At 33.0% G+C, this 20792-nt stretch overlaps 2 protein-coding genes across 2 annotated transcripts in view; one reads left to right on the plus strand and one right to left on the minus strand.

Moving 5' to 3' along the window:
* The window catches only part of LOC127858238 (cholecystokinin receptor type A-like), a 309809-nt gene extending 289464 nt beyond the window's left edge, over window positions 1-20345 (minus strand). Inside the window, exons 1-2 of the mRNA XM_052395223.1 lie at window positions 20049-20345; window positions 17300-18245 (exon numbers count right to left, since the gene is read on the minus strand). Coding sequence (XP_052251183.1) covers window positions 17300-17354 — 55 coding nt within the window. The 5' untranslated portion in view covers window positions 17355-18245; window positions 20049-20345. The remainder of the gene's footprint in view (window positions 1-17299; window positions 18246-20048) is intronic.
* The window catches only part of LOC127858252 (transmembrane protein 272-like), a 204288-nt gene that overhangs the window by 5570 nt on the left and 177926 nt on the right, over window positions 1-20792 (plus strand). The gene's annotated exons all lie outside the window — the stretch shown is intronic.

Below are 20792 nucleotides of genomic sequence, written 5' to 3' on the forward strand. Positions count from 1 at the left end.
ATACAGGTTACTTGTGATATGTTTCGTTTCGCTATATTTAACTCATATAGCTGCCTACTTTTGTGTATTTATTATTAATGTTCAGACCAGAGAAGCGGATTGCTCGTTTATGGCGCATGATGACCTGAACAATAAACGAGAATCAACTACATATCCTCTTTAAAGATTTAATAATTACATTTAATATTACAAATGTTCAATACAATTTCCTCGATTTTAGAAATCGATGGAGTTAAAAGCCATTGTGTTTACATTTTTGCAAATATCATCCATATTTTGAATCACCAGACCTAAATGGTGAAGCGGCAACAAATGATGCCATCCACCTTGCTGTAATGTCTTCTTATGTGTCTAATTATGTCTACCTCATACATACCGGCATAATTATTAATGAAGCCAAGAGTGTCATGTTATAATTCAAGCATAAAAAGAGGCTAACCGCATGCAATACTAAATTATGCTCATAAGATGTAAGAGAAATGTACTAAAATATTTAATGTTCCGTAACGTAGATACAATAATGCCGAATCAAGATTTGCCAAATAGATCTTTGCATCGAATTACATGTTTAAGCGTAAAATCTAAAACGAACTACAGCAATAATTTTCCATGGGGAAGTGTAGATCTGCTACGAATGTTTTAGAAGTACAGATAAAAGCACTTCTTTGAAATATGAATTTGACATGCGTCTGTTGGTTACCTATTGATTTTTTAAAAACTTGATTGAAATATTTGATAACACAGGTTGATCGGTACCCATATGCTTTTAATTGTGATTTATTTACCGATGTCATTTCCCGGATATTGGACTCATGTTGCTTCATTTTTAAGAATAGCACGGTTTAAATCTATTTAACGAATAGATTAATCAATAAAGATGACGGGAAACAAAGCTTAAAGGATTCAGAGGTGTATAACCCTGGTAGCTATTTATAGAATTTCTTTTGTTTCTTTGTTTATGCTTAGACGAGTAATAAGAAAATTAATTTGCATTTAATGAATAGAGAATGATACATTTTTTAGTTGCAAAACAACGATGAAGAACACACACAACTGGGATCTACATTTAATATAATATTTATATAAGAGCACCTTTACAAACATGTACTTGTATACCAAAATGATATAACACTTACATAAACATACACGGGAACATGTGCATACCATCGGACGGGTAAACACACTTTACTACAGTGGTAAAGTTGCAGGTAAAACATTAATTTTATCACCATAGGGTTGTGTTCATGTCAGAGGGAATGGTAGCTGCATATCACAACACTTTAAATCGACTTGAAACATCTACATTAATATTTTTTTAATAAAAAATGTAGAATTTCTTTATTGTATTTTTTGGTGAGAGGTTCACAAAGAATGGAGGTAAACCATTTAGAATAACTACATATCACAAATGCAAGCCGTATCTACCCCTTACATGTAAGTTAAATGACTTAATTTTCACTTTTACAGTACTTGTTATTATCCCGACACTTTTTAAAGCATATGAATAGGAATATTTAATAACCTTACCAAAGAGATAAGTTAACAATAACAATAAGCTTCAGTGATGTACTAGGGGCACGTGCCTTTACATTTTTCCTGATATGAAAAAAGCACTGCCACAACTTCAAAAACACTGCACAAATGTTGGGGTATGGGGGTGTTTTTGAATGTGGCGATCCGTTTTTAGAGAGTCAAAGGTATCTGGGCAAGAGATATATGTCATTAAGTCAAATAGGTCGCGGCGCGTTTAAAATAAAGGGCCCGCCTAGCGATCAGAAAGTCACGGTTCGGTCTCCACTCTGAGGGCTTCTTCAACATGTAAGATTACTTTGAGTCTTCAAAAACGAATCGACATATTCAAAAACACCCCATAGCCCAACCCATGTGCAGTGTTTATGAGGTAAATAACACAAATCGAGCTGAAATTGGTTGTCAGGAAACTCCTGGTTGTGTGGCTATATATTTGTAAACCCAAGGGACGTTTTTTTTAGATATCAATGACTGGAATAAATTGTCATTTACATAGCAACATTATATACAATCAGTCTGAGTGTTTTCTTAAATTATTTACAAATAAACATAGTTGAAACCAATCTTAAAGAAAGCAGCATCTGCCTGATAATTTCTGTCTTGTAACTACAACAAGATCACTAAGAACGAAACCATTTATCGTCAAAAATCTAAAAATATATTACCGTACAGCTTTACAAATAAAACCATTTATCTTAGTCCATCCATAGCACATTTTAATTCGCATAAAATAAAACGACAGCGCTATCTAATTGTTACAAAGTTAAATCAATACAAATTCAGAGTTAATGAACATCATTTATGTTTTAATTAGGGATGGCAACGAATACCGATTTTGGTATTCGAAATATTCGGTCATCCTTCCAAACGAATATTTGGATATTCGGTCAACATCTGTTGGAAAAAAGTCAACTTTGTTTACCGTAGCATTACTCCATGAATTCTACTTTCGTTTTTACCGGAAGTGCACCGGAAGTGACTAAATATTGACACAGCGTTGCCGTCGATAATTCGAAGCTGATTTTGTTGATTACTTTTTATTGTTAAAATTGAATGGCAAAAACTGTTTTTAAACTATTAATATTGTACATCAACAATAGAACGAGAAACATAATATTACATGACGACAAAATAATTACATGACAAAACAGAACTTAAACGAATTATGTACATAGCCACAACACACTTTGAACCTGTTTAACAGACTAAACAGTCAGTTTTTTAAAGTTGCCACGTTTAAAAGTCACTTGGATCGGTGACTTCTTATCGGATGATGTCGTGAAATACTTCCAAGCAGCGGAAGGCGTAGGTGGCATTTTGCTTGGACAGAGATTTACTTTATGCGTGTAGCAATTATAATATTTTCAATTAAATGAGGGCGAACTACCAAAAACATTTCTTTAAGTATAATACCCGATTGAATATTGAGTAATTAATTAAAGTTTGGACCATACGATACGCAAATACTCATTAGAGGTTGAGTAAATTATTTTCTAAAAGCTTTTTTGATTGGACAACGTGATTATAACCATACGATCTTTTTTGTTTTTCACACAAAGCCGGCTTTTCCTTAACTCATTTAATCTTTGATCATTTTAAATGTAATTCGAGTTATAAGATCAAGACGAGTCGGTGGTTTAATTGCAATACGGTCTTATTTGTGTTTTACACCAAGTTGGCTTTTCCTTTACTCATTTAATCTTTGATAATTTTAAATGTAATTCGAGACATTGGATCAAGTGCAGGTCGGTGTTTTGATTGCCGACGCGATTTGCACCTATCATAATTTTAACACAAAGTGTCTGTCTTTGTTAGGCAGGGATAGCGGGATTTATGACCGGTATACTGTCATCACCATAGCGACGCATTATCGCGCGTAGCAGGAATAAACATTATGACACGAGGAACAACTTTTGTACAATGTTTGAAGCAAATTTCACGAATACAAAGTCTTTGAAATGACTCGATTTTTTTTATTTTTCTTCCGAATATTCGATTCGGAAAACTGTATCCGAATATTCGGTCCGGGACCGAATATTCGGATATTCGTTGACATCCCTAGTTTTAATGACGTTCAATAATGAAATCATTCGTGTTAATATTTAGTATTGGAGTCATTATTGCCATTTTTCTAAATAAAAATGTATTTTATAATTTTTGGATTTCATACAAAAGCATCCGCTATTTAGCGCTAGGGTTTTGAAAAAAAAAAAATGGATATGTTATTCAAACAGCTTAACTTTCACATTAAAAATATATAAACTTTTACAAACCAGTATTGCCTCTTGGCAAAAAACCTAAAGATGATCGTAATACTTAACTATTTTATGTTATGCCTCAAAAGCGTTTTAATCAAATATGAGATGTAGTTAATACTATTTTGTTTAATTTCCTCTCGCCTCAAACAGTTGCAATTCTATTGTGCTCTTGTTTACATCTACGCCACGAGAAGTTTAATAGTAATCACAATGAAATATATTTGCTTTCAGTACTATTATATTTGATTTGTGATGCCATTGGCTTCAAATTTATGTAAATTTAAATTTAAATTAATTAAAAAAAATTACTCTGTGTCGGGTGTGATCTTTCGAGCTCTATTAAACCGGTCTCAACCCAGAATGAGTTGCATTGACCATTTCAAGGTGGTTGCCCCAGTTGTAAAATAATGTGTGTGTGCTTGTTAGGTATGTATGTGTGTGTATTTAAGGTCCATTATATGAGTTGTGTTTCATACTGTTTTTGGTACAAACAAGAAATGATGACATTTTAAGATTTTGCTTTTTTATTAATCGAATCTTTTCTATTGGCTACGTCGTGCACAAATTGTCTTTCATGCCACATACAGATAGCGTTACTCCAGCCGAGCCTTCGCACTGGTGTAGTCCGGTCAGGAGATACCCTGTCCTCTCTATAATCACGTGACTCCTCCTCTGAGTATACGGATACAGATATATATATATGGCTACATTATTCGAAAATGTCATAAGGCCTTTATTCTCACGACATATAATTGTGTTGTTATAATGTAGCCTTGAGTTATAAAAACCCTTTATTAAATTAAAACACCCAAAATGTATTACTATTACATTTGAGCTTAATACAAGACATTATAACAGTATAAAACATCGATTTTTAGCATTTTTATTCTCAGATATCCCCAAAAAAGTAACATATATACTTTAAACACAATAATTTTTAAGAGGGTGATATTTTTTATTTGTATTAAATAAATAAATATATCTGTTTATTATATCGAACATTCATATCAAGAACAATCTTAGATACGGTATAGTATGTTTTTAAAACCCGTGAACATGATAAAAAAACTAAAAAAACTACTTACAATCACAAATTGAGTGAAACGCCAGCAATATCAGCAGGACATAAATGCCTATTTATATTAGGAGTCTTTTATTAAACAAGTTTGTCATGCAAACGGAATTTAAGGGGACTTTTAACAATAAATCATGAAACATTTAAAGAACACCATTTAGATGTAAACATTAGCGCATAAAAACAATAATAAACGTGTTTGATAACGGTTCTTCTTAAACTGGAGACCTAGACATCGTCATTGACCATTTAATTAGGAACTTGTACTAGCGTTTGTAGTTTTTGACTGACGTTTAGAAAAACACATGAAACATTTTCTTAGCTCGCGGCGAAATTTTGCATCCCAAAAGCTATAGATAAACGGATTACATACATTATTAAGAACATATATCCTCAAAATGAAATCAAAGAAAATTGTTTCAGCTTTTGACAAACCTTTCCAGAAATCGTCGTAAATTGAATCCATAAAAGAGACAGACAAAAACGGGAGATACGTTAAGATGAAAGCGACAGTAATCGTAAACATCATCATAGTTATTTTGTGTGCATTTCGCTCTTTTCCATTTGCTGCTAATATTGTATGACGAACAAGAGTGTTTGAAGACTTTCTCACAACTCGATGAGGTAAGATGTGTCTTCTTTGAACATTAAGCGTTTTTATTCCATCCCGCTTATTTATCAAAACGTTTTCTTTATATATGCACAGCGCAGTGTCAACTGTATCGGACAGTTGATTCGTCGCAGAATGTTCAGTAGCAGGAATAAGTTTAATGCTATTTTTATCGTCCGATACTTCTACTGAACTGCATATCGCGTTCCTGATTCCAGTAGCAAATGTGATTGTATCTTTTTCTGACTGTTGGTTGTCAACGGGTTCATCCGATTCCTGTTTCCAGCAAAAACATATTCGGGCCGATTTATTGACGGCGATAGGCACAGAGTTATGAAGATGAATCGTCCGGCAAATAAGACTGTAAATCAAAATTAAATACACAACGGAACTCATAAAGAGAAGTAAATTGAATCCAAGGTAACCGATTCCTACATACGAACCAGTATATGTGTCGTCAACAAAACATTCACTTCCGGTAATATTATACGCAACTCCATCCAACTCAACGGTGCTGTTGCCGTAAATAACAACATACGGAACGGACAGTACCGCAGCAAAACATATGGCAATGACGCATGCCTTTCTGTCTCCAAAATCTTTGATCTGCCTTTTAAGGGGTCGACAAACTTTCAAATAACGGTCTAAGCCAGCAACTAACAATATAAAAACCGAGCTTAAGTTGCATGAAGCAATTAAATAGCTTAGCAGTTTACAAACAATAACACTTTGATAAGTTATAAGATGTGTCATATCTATGATATGATATGGCAATCCCACTAAACACACAGACATGTCCGCAAGTGCAAGCGATATAATGTACACCCTCGCACTTGACCGTTTGAACTTCAGTTTGTAGACCACAGCTACGCACGCATTTCCAAGTATTCCAATTAACATCAAGATCACAAGACTCACAAGTGTTGGAAGATACTTTATTATCTCCAGTTCGTTTAACATGTCAATATTAGCCTTGTCGGAAATATTGGACGAATACACTGATATGGTGTTCGTTGAAACGCCCATCGTATCTGATCCGATTTCTGTGAGATTTTCCATGTTAAACATTATGTTGCTTAAGGTTGTTAAATGAAAACTGTTCTGATGTTCAATTCAGACAAGATAATTAAACAATTCAAACAAACATTTTTAATGTTGGTATTATATCCGTTCCTGCCTGTTACTACGTTGAAGAATTAATATAATTTGTGTCTAAACTGGAATTCTAAATAATGTTTTATCCTCAGGTTATAAGAACGCGATGTGCTAGTCCACCAATGAAAATAAGTTTTAAGTCATGACTATTACACAATCTATGTTTTTCGTGGAATTTTCAAGTGATTTCTTAGAATCACCTTAGTTATCTACAAAATCATATAAAAATGCGTGCATCCTTACAACAACACTATCGAATACCTGCAAGATTTTATACACATCAATTTCATTTTGATGTCAGATATGGTTCCGGGAATTAAGATTTACGTCGTATGAACAAATAGGTGTACAGCTGCAAAACATATACCCTGCTGGGTTGTATCTCGATATGAGGTCGGAAGAACTTGTGTATGAACTTTCATTTTGTGAACTTAAGTTAAATATAAGATTAGCCAGTATTTACTTTGTGTACATTTCTTCATCCAACAAGCCGACGAAAGGGTTACAAGGCCAGGGCCCGTATTCACCAAACAATTCTTAGACTTAAGTCTAAGAATAAAGAAAATTCTGTAAATCAGAATATTTAAGAATTTATTTAATTTTGAGTAAAACTCCGCAGTAAACATCTCTATCTATATTATTCTTCATATAGAACATTTTGTTTATTACATAATCACCAGTGGAGGCCTGTATATATTCAAACACTGAGAACTTTTTCTTGTTTTTAAATCTATTCTTTATTCTTACAGGGAATGTCAACCACGAGGACGAAGAAAAGAAAAGTTGTAAAATAACGTATTTTTTACAAGTATTAGTTTATACTGATTAAAATATCACGAGTGGTATATTAAATTACTTGAAAAAAGTTCATATTTTCAATATATTCGGTAATAAAATGTCGCGATGTGAAATCGAAAGTACATCGCAAAAAAAGGTGACATAACGATATACACACTAAAAATAACGCAAGAAGATTGATTGTTTTATATATAAACTATATACAATTCACTACGCATGCACAATTTGCATTCCTGAGTTTGCCACGCGACGATGATGATCAATCTACTGGCTTTATTTATAGTTAACTGGCACTTACCTGGTAGACATACCCAGTAAAATTTATTACCGAATATACTGAAAATATGAAAACTTAACAACTTTGTTCAAGTAATGTAATATACCAGTCGTGATATTTTAATCAATATAAACAAATAATTGAAAAAAACGGTATTTTACAACTTTTGTTTTCTTCGTCGTCGTGGTTGACAGTCCCTTTAAGTCTAAGAATCGGTTGGTGAATACGGGCCCAGGTTTTATTTACTTGTAATTGTTTTAACAGTTGGTGGGAGCTGACTTAAGGAACTTCTGCGAACAGATTTTATAGCACTTATAAGATCTGTTCGATGAAGATATCCCCGTATCGGAAGACTGCCAGACAAGTGGCATATTTACGCATTATCAGAATTGTCAATACAACTTTCAGTTTCCTCAATGCTTTGTTTGCAAAATAACACAAGTCTGTGTAATAATGTTGTTCGATCTTTCTCTCATCGCCTTCGTACACAGGGTATAGAGTGTTCAGATACAGCAAGTTCACACACCATAGAAATATAGTTTGTTTCAAAGTAGAAATGCACACGTCAATTTCACGTCATTTTATAACCCAATAACTGTTACATTGTGTAACGAAACAGTCATTTTGATTTTCGTTTGAAAAGTATTTTGTCAAACGTATGCTTCATGTGTTCACAAAATATTCATCTTACCAAGCATGCAGCATATTATGTACTTGAGGTGATACTTGTTTGAACTATAGCAAACTAGAAAATGAATACATACATACCCCTTGAAATTATATGTGCATAATCGTCAAACTGATATAAATTTATATTCTAAACATAATAATAAACATTTGCTCAGTATATGCTTATTGGTAAACTGATACCAATGACATTGTTCTATAAAAAGGTAAATTCAAACAAAATAAAGAGACCTTATCAAAGATTTTAGCATGTATTGAAGTTTTTCATTAAATGCTTTATATTGATGATTGTAAACATTCGATCCAAAAAAGCTCCAGTAAAAAAACTATCAAGAGTAAAATTAAAAAAAGAAAAAAAAACACATTCAACTGGGCTCAAACCAATGACCCGTGGAGTAAAAGTCTATCGCTTGGACAACTCGATCATCCATGCTCATTCAATCAGTGGTGCATTTTATACTTTATAGAAACAATCCTCGTAGTATCACATAATAAAACGACAAAAAACAGAATTCTCCGAATAATTCAATGGCTTCGAGTTACTTTATTTAATAAACCTGTGTTCTTGCTTAAAAAGTCCATGTATTCAGGATGTCTATACAATACGCAATGTGAAACTTCGTCACCGATTTCAGACGTATTCCAGGAGTTATTCTTATACCTTAAGATATCGGCACAAAATGCAAGAACAACTGTCTTTTAAAGATAGATTTAGATAGATTTATTTCAGTATATAAAGTACATGTAGCATGGTACACAACATATTTAAAAATGTGAACATATCATGAACTACAAACGCAAAATATCACAGATCAGCTGAAAGACTAGAGCTAAAAGCAATTTGATCATTTTGGTAAAAATACATAATTATTGCTTCTTTTTATATCATGTGTTAACATATATAATTGGTGAATCAAATATTAATTACTATCTTAATGTACCAGGGCATGTACGCACATACACAGGATAGCACAAAAAAGGTAATGGGAATCCCTTATTTCCATTGTGGTCTTGGTGAATGATGACCTGACCTAGCAGGCACAACAACTTCGTTCTTAAAGATGGTAAACTAAGCAAATTAACATTTGATTTAAAATACACATCAATTTTTATGATAAAAACATCACAGGGAGATTACCGGCTTTATTAATAAAACTACAAGCTATTTAAAATATGCTTTTTAGTGCAACCTTAAATGTCTGTAAGTTGGGGGAATCTTTTATGTAAATTGGTAAGCTGTTCCATAAAGAACATCCCTTATATGCGAAGGACTTTTTGCCAAACCCTTTTACTTTCGGGATACTGAAACACGACCCTTTGCTAAATCTAGTATTATGGTTATGAACAGTACTGGCTAGCATAAAATTCTCATTCAAGTAAGTAGGGCCAAAACCTGAGTGTATTTAAAAAACATGGTAAAGAATAATCTGTTCTACTCTTTTTCAACAGGTAACCAGCCCAACTGAAGAAAGTATTGTTTATTGATGTGACTTCTTTGATCTAGTCTGAACATAAACCTAATGATCTTGTTCTGTGTGACCTGGAGTCTGCTCTTTAGAGTCTGGGAAATGCCATAATACCATATGGAACAGACATAATCAAAATGACATTGAATCAATGACATATTTAACATTTTTTAGTATCTAATGATAAAAAACTTTGCTTTCTGTATAGGAACATAAGTCTTGCATTTGCCTTCTTAATGACAGATGTAACCATACTTTCAAAACTTAAACATTGATCTAAGGTAGCCCCCAAATATTTGACTGAGTCAGTGTGCTGTATGACTGCACCATTGCATAAAATATTAAGTTTAGAATCCTTCTTTAACTTAGGTTTCAAGCCAAATAAAATTGATTCTGTTTTACCCAGGTGTAAAAACTATTTATTGTCAACTAACCAGTTACTAAATCTTTTCAGACCCTGTGCTTATAAACACTAAATATGAAGTTTAGACTTGCCAGACTCCAGTATAGCAGAATCATCGGTATATTATAAAAGCGTATTGTTTATAACTTCTGTCATGTAATTCATATATATTAAAAATAGCAGAGGCAAAAGTATTGAGCCTTGGGGCACACCACAAGTGACATTTTCCAATGATGATTGTATACCAGAAACATCAGTACATTGTTTACGACTAGATAAGTAGGATTCGAACCATCTAATAACATCCGAGGAAAACCCTATCATTATCAAAAAGTATAATATGGTCAACAGTATCAAACGCTTTTTGCAAATCGAGTAGAACCATGACAACATAATTAATTGCCCATATCTAAGTTAAATCTTATATAGTCAGATAGATGTATCAGACATGTGTCGGTTGAGAAAGATCTCATAAAACCTGACTAAAACTCATACAATAACTTCTGCTTATTCAGATAGTTTTCTTCTTGGCCATAAACAATTCTTTCAAGAATTTTTGAAACTATACACACAATTGATACAGGTCTGTAGTTCCCAACTTCATTTTTATTACACTTTTTATACAATGGAACAACTCGTGCAGCTTTTAAGTCATCAGGTGCAACACCTTGTATTACAGATACATTAATGACATTAGTAAGTGGACAACAAATAACAAAAGTTCCATCTCTTACAAAACGTGATGAAATACCTTCTAGGCATGTTGTGTTAATGGTATTAAGTTTATTTATGTTATTAAGTACATTGTTTTCTGTAACAAAAGAGAAAGAGCAACTGTTCCGAAAAATACCTTTTTTAAAATACAAAGCAGACACAAAAACTTTGCCGAATGGTCCTAAAGGTTTTGGCAATTTACTTACAAGTTTAGATGCTATTGTTGTAAAAAAACTATTAAAATGGTTAGCCACTTCCATCTTGTCAAAAATAATGCCACCATTAATGTTCAAACCAATATTTCCAGATGTACATTTTTTTATTAATTCTTTAAGTGAATTCCACAAGGATTTGTAATAATATTCATTTTCAATGATATAAAAAATAAAGTCTCTTTTTGCACAAAATATAAGATGCTGAGCATTATTTCTAAGAGATATAAAATTATCATAATTCTCAGATGATTTTACTTTTTTTTAAGTAAAAAAATAATATATCTATCTTTAATACCTTGTTAAATTTCATTTGTGATCCAGGGCTCAGTTCGTTGCTTAATTCTAATAACTTTCACAGGAGCAAGTTTATCAATAACAAAACTGCAACGTGCATAAGACACATTATCAGATAAAAACACAGGAGACCAATCAGTGTTTATTAAATTCAGCTGAAAATCGTCGTTGTTATATCTTTTCAGGGATCTTACTTTAACAGAATTTATTTATTTATACTATCCTTTAAAACTTTCATTGTACAGTATATAATGGAATGGTCACTGAGACCAACATGGATGACATCACTTTGAGAATTTGTTTCTCTTCCCGATACTAAAATCAGATCTAAAGATTTTTGCAATGTATTTCAATAACTTTAGATATTTGCAAAAATAAAGTTCTTAACGGTGTGATCACATTCTCTCAAGCCCGTGTGTAACCCCTTGAAAACCCCGTTGATTCTGCACCCTGGCTATGCAAACTTTGTTTCCGAGCCCTGTTTGTGAAATGTACCCGTTAATGTGCTACTTAAAAAAGCGCATATATAATCTACATTTATTTGAAGATTTTGTTCGATTGTATGTTTAAATGTTTAAAAAAAAAATTAGTTAATAACACTATTAAGTATATATGTTGTTGTTACTATCTTCGAAAGAAGAAAGGAGTATGGAGTTAAGGCAGTATGAATACTCACCATCTAAACTGGAGATGTAAATATATTGCCGACTCAGGTTAGTAAACATAAGTATAATCGATTGGCTCGAATTCCGGATCACTCGAACTTATGTTGTCGGTCCCGGCGAGTTCGAGCCATCGGATTTCGAGAGTATTTTTTGCAATACTTTAACAGGCTTTTCCTTTAATTATTACAATAAAGATGCGAGTTTGATATTGGCTTTGTAAGACAATCCTCCTTAAAAGAGTTTAATGCATGTTATTATGCAAAATAAAAATTATGTCTGTGTGTGTTTAACTTATTTGTTATCATGTTCGGCAAAAGCCCATTCTCCCATTTATTGATTTATCTCATTATAAATTGCCTGTCACAATTTCATTATGTAACCGTATTATAAAAGTATATGTTTATCCACATATTAATTTATTCCTTCAGTTAATTTATTCAGTATGCATAGAATAAGGTAGCCTCTTATGTTGAACTTCTGTTATTGTTGATAGTTCGTTTAATTTACTATTTTCCTATTGCAATTAATAAAACAGATAAAAAACTATTGCTATAAGTTAGTGAACGTCGTTAAGTGATACATTTTAGCTAAGAAGCATACATATTTTCACACAAAGAATCACACAATTATTATAATAAATAACAAAACACAACATTTTCTTTCCACGTGTGCTCGAATTCAAGACCTCGATTGACGGTCTAAACATAGAAGCATCTTTTTATTTTCGAATAAACCGAATTGTGTTTTGTTTAATTGCATTTCCGGTAATGCGTACTTCTTTATGAAATGATATTAACATCGCATTCACAAACATAAAAAAAATAATTTTAAATTAAATTTAAAATACAAACATTTATGGCGTTTATCTTGGTGATCGTTGGTGAAAGATCATCAGTAAAATAATGAGATTGTAGCGTAATTACGTATTGTTCGTGGAGAACACACAGTAACAACCAAAGTTAAAAAAACAACGCTCGCTAATGTACACGAAATACAATTTTACAGCCAACATGGTCGCAACGTCAAGAAGACGTGACAACTCTCCAAGTTCTTATCAAATCTCACCACAGATTGTTTTGCCACTACTAAAACACTGCATTTTATCCCCAGGTTAATTTACATTAAATCTACTTGTAATTTCCATTGGTCACCTAGGTCCGGGCTTATTACGGATTGGTTGACTTATTAGAATGTTCTAGAAGGAACAATCTATACATGTATTTACTTGCTTGCCAAATGCAATAAAATCAAATCAATTTACAGAATATTGGTATAGAGTAATCCCGTTATATTTGTCAGTGCCATAACTTGTGTATCCTTTGCAAATAAGGCTTTTCGGTGACCCTTTCATCTGAGCTGTTTCGATGACCATGTGTGGGTACTATTAATCTGCTGTTACATGACAAGATAAAAGACGATCACGCTGATTTACTTGCAAATGTTTATACTATATTCACAAATCTTCACCATAATCACAACAATTAAGGGGTAATGAGCAAGTTATACCAATCGTTGGCCAAAATTTATGGAATCAATAATGACATTTATTTTAAATTAATTTCTTAGTAACGTTTGAAAACACAATAAGCATCTATTTAAGTGACACTTCTAAAAGTGTGCTTATATAAAACGCAATTCTAAAAAACTGCGTCGTTGTTTTAAACACATATTAAGATAAGTTGCAAGCATTTCAGAATATGGAAATATTTTATTATATTATATATTTATATTGTAGCCATTGAACGTAATATAGTCATTATTATTATTATACGATAGCACAACATTTTATCATAAACGCGCCCGGGTGCTTTCAATTTGCTTAATGTCATGTATTACTCATAAATCGTACTCATTTAAAGAGTTGAGTGTGAACAATAGTCTCCGCTGTACTTTCTATACGAGATTACATAGTTTCAAGCATAAAACTCGTTTTAAAAGTCGTTGCAACCGAAATGCTGTATCCCTATGATTTTCAAATCAGCATTATTACAATTAATATACTAAGGCCTACTGGGAAAAGGTCAAAACATTAGGCAGACAGCTCCAGCTATAACACATTGCATAGGAATTTAAAGCGGTAACATCGTCCGCGTTATTCTCGGTATAGTTAAAACAAGAGTTGTCAGACGTCATAAGAAGGGCATAGCCACAAAAAAGTATGTTTTAAGTATATATTATTCTTTTCTCAGAATTAAGGATTATCTTAACGGAAATTTTAATTTAAAAGAGAGTTACTAGCGCGCAAACAATTACAGGGACAATATGTTGTGAACGCGTTTATGGCAATTGACAAGAGGTTTGTATTGTATACCACACTTGAATTTTCTTATCATAAAGAGCTACCATAAACAACTTAAAGCGTAAGCGTCCACGAACCCGGTCACAGTATACGCTTGCCGTAAATCGAGAGGTTCAAAGTGTGCGTACTGTGTGACCTAACACTGCGCAAACGCAATAACTAGTTAATTATAAATACATTAATGAGCCGCACTCTGTGAAAAGGGGTTTAATACATGTGCGTAAAGTCTCGTCCCAGATTAGCATGTGCAGTCCTAAACTTGCTTTATCTGATGAATAGACTTCCTTTAAAAGAAACATATCATACAAGCAGCAAGTGTCGTCTCTGATTAGCTTGTGCGGACTGCACGAGCTAATCTGGGACGACACTTAACGCACATGCATTAAATCTTTTTTGCACAGAGCACGGTCCATTTGAAATTATCCGCTCTGAATGTTAAAATATTGGCGATGCATGTTGAATGCTTTCGTGATGTAAAATAGTATGACTTTTTTGTTCAGATATAATTTATATTAAATTTGACACATTCATAACATAACAACTGAATTCGTTCAAAACAACGGTTTCAATGCATCAAGTTTCAAGAATCTTTTTTTATGAGTAGCGAAAACGAATAATGCAATAACATTCCATGGTGTTATAAATAAATCGCATGCATCGACCATTCCACTGCTTAGAAATCAAATGATAAATGCGTCCTGACAATTTCGTTTAAAAGTATACGTTGAGTCTATGCTCTACCCCATTCATTTTAAGAGGGAAAGATTAATAATATATTAAGTGGAACGCAAAGAATTAAGAATGATTGTTGTACTTATTGAGCATTTTGTCAGAAAAATTCTCTTTCAAACTTGATATTTTCATGTGGTATTCTTAGTCAATGTGAGTGCAATATTATAATATACAACAATTATAAAACATAGGTGTCAACCCTCAGGCATCCGCGGAGAAAGAAATGGAATTAATGCAGGACACATAATCATAATGATGGTGGAACATTGAACTTGCATAAATATATATCTCTTATTTTGTTGTACATCATGAACAAGTCATAATATACGCTATATACTATTTACATTACAATTCTAAAAACCTCTATAATAAACAACCAAGAACAAATAATAGGAAATAACAAAACTAACAACAAAATCACCAAAAACCAAGTTTATTAGCTTTACTGTCTTTTTTAAAATTTTCATATTGTATACACAGACAAAGTGCACTTCAGAAACATTATCAGGATTGAAACGCTAAATAAGATCAGGTCATCTTTATTAAATGCATGCGTCAAATTATCAGCATAATGATACACAATGTTAAATGTACACCATTATATATCTTAGCATAAAAACCATAAATAAATGTGTATATTGGATAAACATAGCAATACTAAAACACATGAGTATCATATTTGCAATCTGGGCATCAGAGAATTATTTAACATTAAATATTATATGACACTATTAAAATAGTCTCATTGACGCTTTCTTTGAGAAGTTGTACTAGCGATTGTAGTGTCCGACTGACCTTTAGAAAAGCACACAAAGCACCGTCTAAGTTCGCGCCGAAATTTGGCATCCCAAAAGCTATAGATAAACGGATTACATACATTATTAAGAACATATATCCTTAACATGAAATCACAGACAATTTTTTCCGCGTTTGTCAACCCTTTCCAGAAAGCATTGTTAGTTGTATCAATAATAGAGACTGTTAAAAACGGAAGATAGGTCAAGATGAAAGCGACAGTAATGGTAAACATCATCATTGTTATTTTGTGTGTATTCTTCTCATGTTCATTAGCTCCCACCATTGTATGACGAACAATAGTGTTTGAGGAATTTCTTACAGCACGATCTTTATTGTTGTCCTTTTTTTGAACATGTAACTTATTTGTTTTATCTTGCGCATTTATCGGAACGTTCCCTTTATGCAAAACTAACGAAGTTTCCACTGTATCTAAATTTGGACTCATTGCAGAAGTTTCAGTAGCAGGTTGACCTTTGCCATTGTCATCGTGCGATATTCCTACTAAACTGCACTCCTCTTTCTTATTTCCAGCGGCGTTTGTGATTGAATCATTTTCATCCGATTTCTGTTTCCAACAAAAACATACGCGGGCCGACTTATTGAGTGTGATTGGCAGCAGGCGATGTATTCGAATCGTTCGGCCAATAAGACTGTAGATCACAATTAAATATACAACGGAACTCACAAAAGCAAGTAAATTGAATCCAAGATATCCAATTCCAACATACGAACCAGTATACGTGTCGTCAATAAAACATTCACTTCCGGTCAAATTGTACCCAACTCCATCCAACTGAACCGTGCTGTGGCCGTAAATAACCGCATAGGGAACGGAAAGTAATGCAGCCAAGCAAATGGCAATGACGCACGCTTTTCTGTCACCAAAATCCTTAATCTGCCTTTTAAGGGGTCGACACACTTTGAAATAACGATCTAGACCTGCTACTAACAGTATAAAGACAGAGCTTAAGTTGCAAGCAGCAATAAGATAGCTAAGACTTTTACAAGCGAGAACACTATGATAATTGACAGGATGGGTCAGGTCGATGATATGATATGGTAATCCTATTAAACACACTGACATATCTGCCAGTGCAAGGGATATAATGTACACTCGCGCACTTGACCTTTTGAACTTCAGTTTGTAGACCACGACTACGCACGCGTTTCCGACTATCCCGATCAACATTAAGATAACAAGACTCACCAGGGATGGGATATACTTAGTCAACTCCAGGTCGTTTAACTTGTTCATTGTAGCATTTTCTGATTCATAGCATGACGAATACATGCTTACGGTGTTTGTTGACATATCCATTGTACCTGGTCCGTCTTCGGTGAGATTTTCCATGTTCCAAATTACGTTGCTAATGGTCATAGAATTAATAATTTTCAAAAAGTCAATGTAATGTAGACAGTTATACAATGTCCACTTGCTCTAAAGCTGTGTATTATATCTATGGGTGTCGATGGCGTTTCAAAAGAACTGAATATAACTGGTTTATAACTAAACTTCCAAAGAATGTTTAATCATCAGGTTATCAGAATAGGAAGTGTTATTCTGCCAATGAAAATAAGTTCTTCTTAATATGTATTAACATTCGAAGAATTTAACGGCACTTCGTATTGATTTCTTAGAGTCATCTAATTCATCTGTAAAACAAATATTATATGTACGGCATCACAACACTATACAATATCCGCAATTCTACAGACGTATCCAGTAAATTCAATTGTCAGATAGGGTTCCTGGAATATCAAACATTACTCCGGATTATGAAAGTATGGCTTTCTATTCGTACAAAATGTACCCAGTTGTTGTATGTATCGTTATCAGGTCGGAATTTCAAGACATATATAACATAGAGAAAACTTGGCATGTCCGTGTTGTCTTTGTGCAATAGCGGACATCTGTTTGAGCCTGGTATAATATTTGTGCGTGTCAATGACGTTTTGGAAACGCTTGATATAATTGATTTTAAAACTTGACTTATATTGTTAATCCTCATATTATCATAATACGAAATGCTCTTAAATAAGTAAAATGAGTTTTAAGTCAAGTATTGTAATCAAGTCAATACTTTCTTCAGTTGATTTCATAGAATCATATAAGTTATTCACGAAAACACACACACACAATATGTACATATTCGCGAAGTCTCGGTCGAATATCCGCAATGCTGCATTCGCTTTGCATTGATTTCCGTGGTCCAAGCAGATTTCGGGAATATGTAGGTTTTGTCCGGCCAATTCACCATAGGCTTTACAACTGCAAGAAATATAATAAATAATGTGTTAAAGTTATCACGTTTAGACTGCTTGTTTGGCGCTTATATCATCCATCTTGATTGTATCTAGTAATCGAGTAGGTATTTTACGATCAGAAAATTAATGGTAAAAGGTATGGTACATTAAGAGCGATTGGAAACTTGCAATGTAATTGAAAATTGACATTGCGGCATTCATGAATCCATTTACTGTGTTGCAAATGTTCCTTTGATTTAAATCGTGTTAGACGCGCCGTTGGTATGTGATTAATTGTTGGATAACAGTGAGTTTCGACTAGCCCTGAAACCAAACAGCTTTGAAGTGACAGTTCTAATTTGGTAATCCCATTTTTGAACATTTTATATTTCAAATGTTGTTCTATTATAAAGAAATGGACAGAGTCCTACTTTCTCGACTAACATTATTTTTACACTTGAGTTGTTTGCTACAGTTTGAAGGGCAACCGGTTTGTAAATGTCGGTACATGTGTTATATTTTTTCAGTCATATTTCAATACACTTGAATAAGAGCCTTCCAAGTAGAGGCTCTGGAAATCCACGGTTGCTATTCTTCGGTAAAGAAACGCGTTACGTGCATATATGGAAGATAAAATATGCAATAAGTATACGGATTGAAGTCATTACTTCGCATTATTAGTCTGTCGATTCGTTACTTTAAAAACTTTTTACGAAAATATTGTAATGTTTTCTCAACGAGCAAATAGAATAAACTGACAATGTATCTTTAAGTTACAAATTGTCCTATATATTGGAAGCAATCGATTTTTGTTTACTGCTACTAAGCAGGCACTTATCTACCAAACTATCAAAATCAGCACCATCCCTGTTTATTTACTCAATGCAGAATGGGTACCACTTATACAGATTAGCACGCTAATTGGATGTTAGACTAGGCTTTAAAGAGCGCGATAGAGCCTCATTTAGACGATAATAATAATCCGTCATTGCAGATAATTGACACGTTGTTGTTAAAGCATATAATAAGTGGGCGAAAAGGGTATACGACTAGTTGAAAACACATGCAATATGCATATATAAAAGATGTGGGAGGAAAATAGACATCCAAGGAATATGCTCGATTTTAAGAATCTACGAAATTTAATGTCAACGAAAATAAATAAAACCTCCGTATTTACATAAATAACTTTTTAATAACTTTAAAACAATGCTATTGGTTCACTTTTGAATATTAAAAGCAAAGCATTAAATTACCAAGATTTAAAACAAACTTAAAAAAGCAACAAGCCCAAATTGTATTTTATATTGTCATTGAATTGCTTTCGTTGTGAGGCATTATTCCCCGTACACAATCGCGTTATTATTGTCGATACAACGGTCGTGAAATAACCTTAACTCTGACTTAAATAAACGCGATAAGAATATAAAACTTTACAACACACCGATAACACATAAATAAATAAATATATTAATAAATTAGTTAACAATACTCTAATGATTTATATGTTTTACCGATAAATACGGTCTCATTAGAAGTTTTATCCTCACTTATCGAATACCAAGTCAAGAGTTATATTTTTTTAATGCGAAGTCTATGTTTACACCAATTATTTATTTATTACAATTTCCGAAATAATAAAGTGATTAAACATTCCACTGTTCATGTACATCATGTATTGATTTTGCGAAAAGCCCCACACAAGATATAGTAAATATACGCAAAGAAGCACGTGTATCTTGCGAATTCACAGAAAAGCACCTCGTTGGAATTTGTAGCACAAAGATGTAATAGCACGTTAAACACAACGCAGCAAATATGTACTTACCTTCCAAAATCCGGTGATTAAATATCTAAAATACTATTGCAGTCATAATATCCTCTCTTTCTGGTGTACATGTAACTAGTGTTTGTTTGATCATGGTACATTGACAAACAGTCATTGACTTAAAGCTAACGGAAACGGGAAATTAAAAGTACTTCCTGTTTGAGGAAAAGTACAAGTGACGATGAAAATATACTTCCCGCCGTAAAGGATATTACGAAATTTTAATGTGATTCGTGATCAACTTAATGTTTACTGTATACCTTAAAATTAAGATTATAAATATTATACTGTGGTCATTTTTATTATGAATTTAATCATGATATTAACATTATTTTTTTAAAACCAAATTGCAATGATAAATAAAATGACACGTTGATTTGGGTAAACGTTGATTTCAAATTTCGACAGTTACTAATAAAACGAATTGACGTGCATGTTTAGAATGTTTTACTTAATATACCAAATTCAGCAAATGTCTATCTTTGAACACTCAGTTAAGCAGACATTCACTCATTTTGCTTTTTTTATGATTAATCTTACCAAACCAATCCCCAAACACTTTTGCTGCAAATAACAGGAACACGTGTAAACACTGCAAGACTGCAGGAAAGTCGGAAGGATCTTGGGACACTTTATGATATTCTCTATTCATTATAAAAATCACTATAAGTAAAGTAATTGAACTTAAACGCCATTATAGTTCACTTCGAAATTTAAAACAAAAATCCCACTTAAAAACGGTGT

This window comes from Dreissena polymorpha, chromosome 14, assembly GCF_020536995.1.
Source record: "Dreissena polymorpha isolate Duluth1 chromosome 14, UMN_Dpol_1.0, whole genome shotgun sequence".
NCBI lineage: Eukaryota > Metazoa > Mollusca > Bivalvia > Myida > Dreissenidae > Dreissena > Dreissena polymorpha.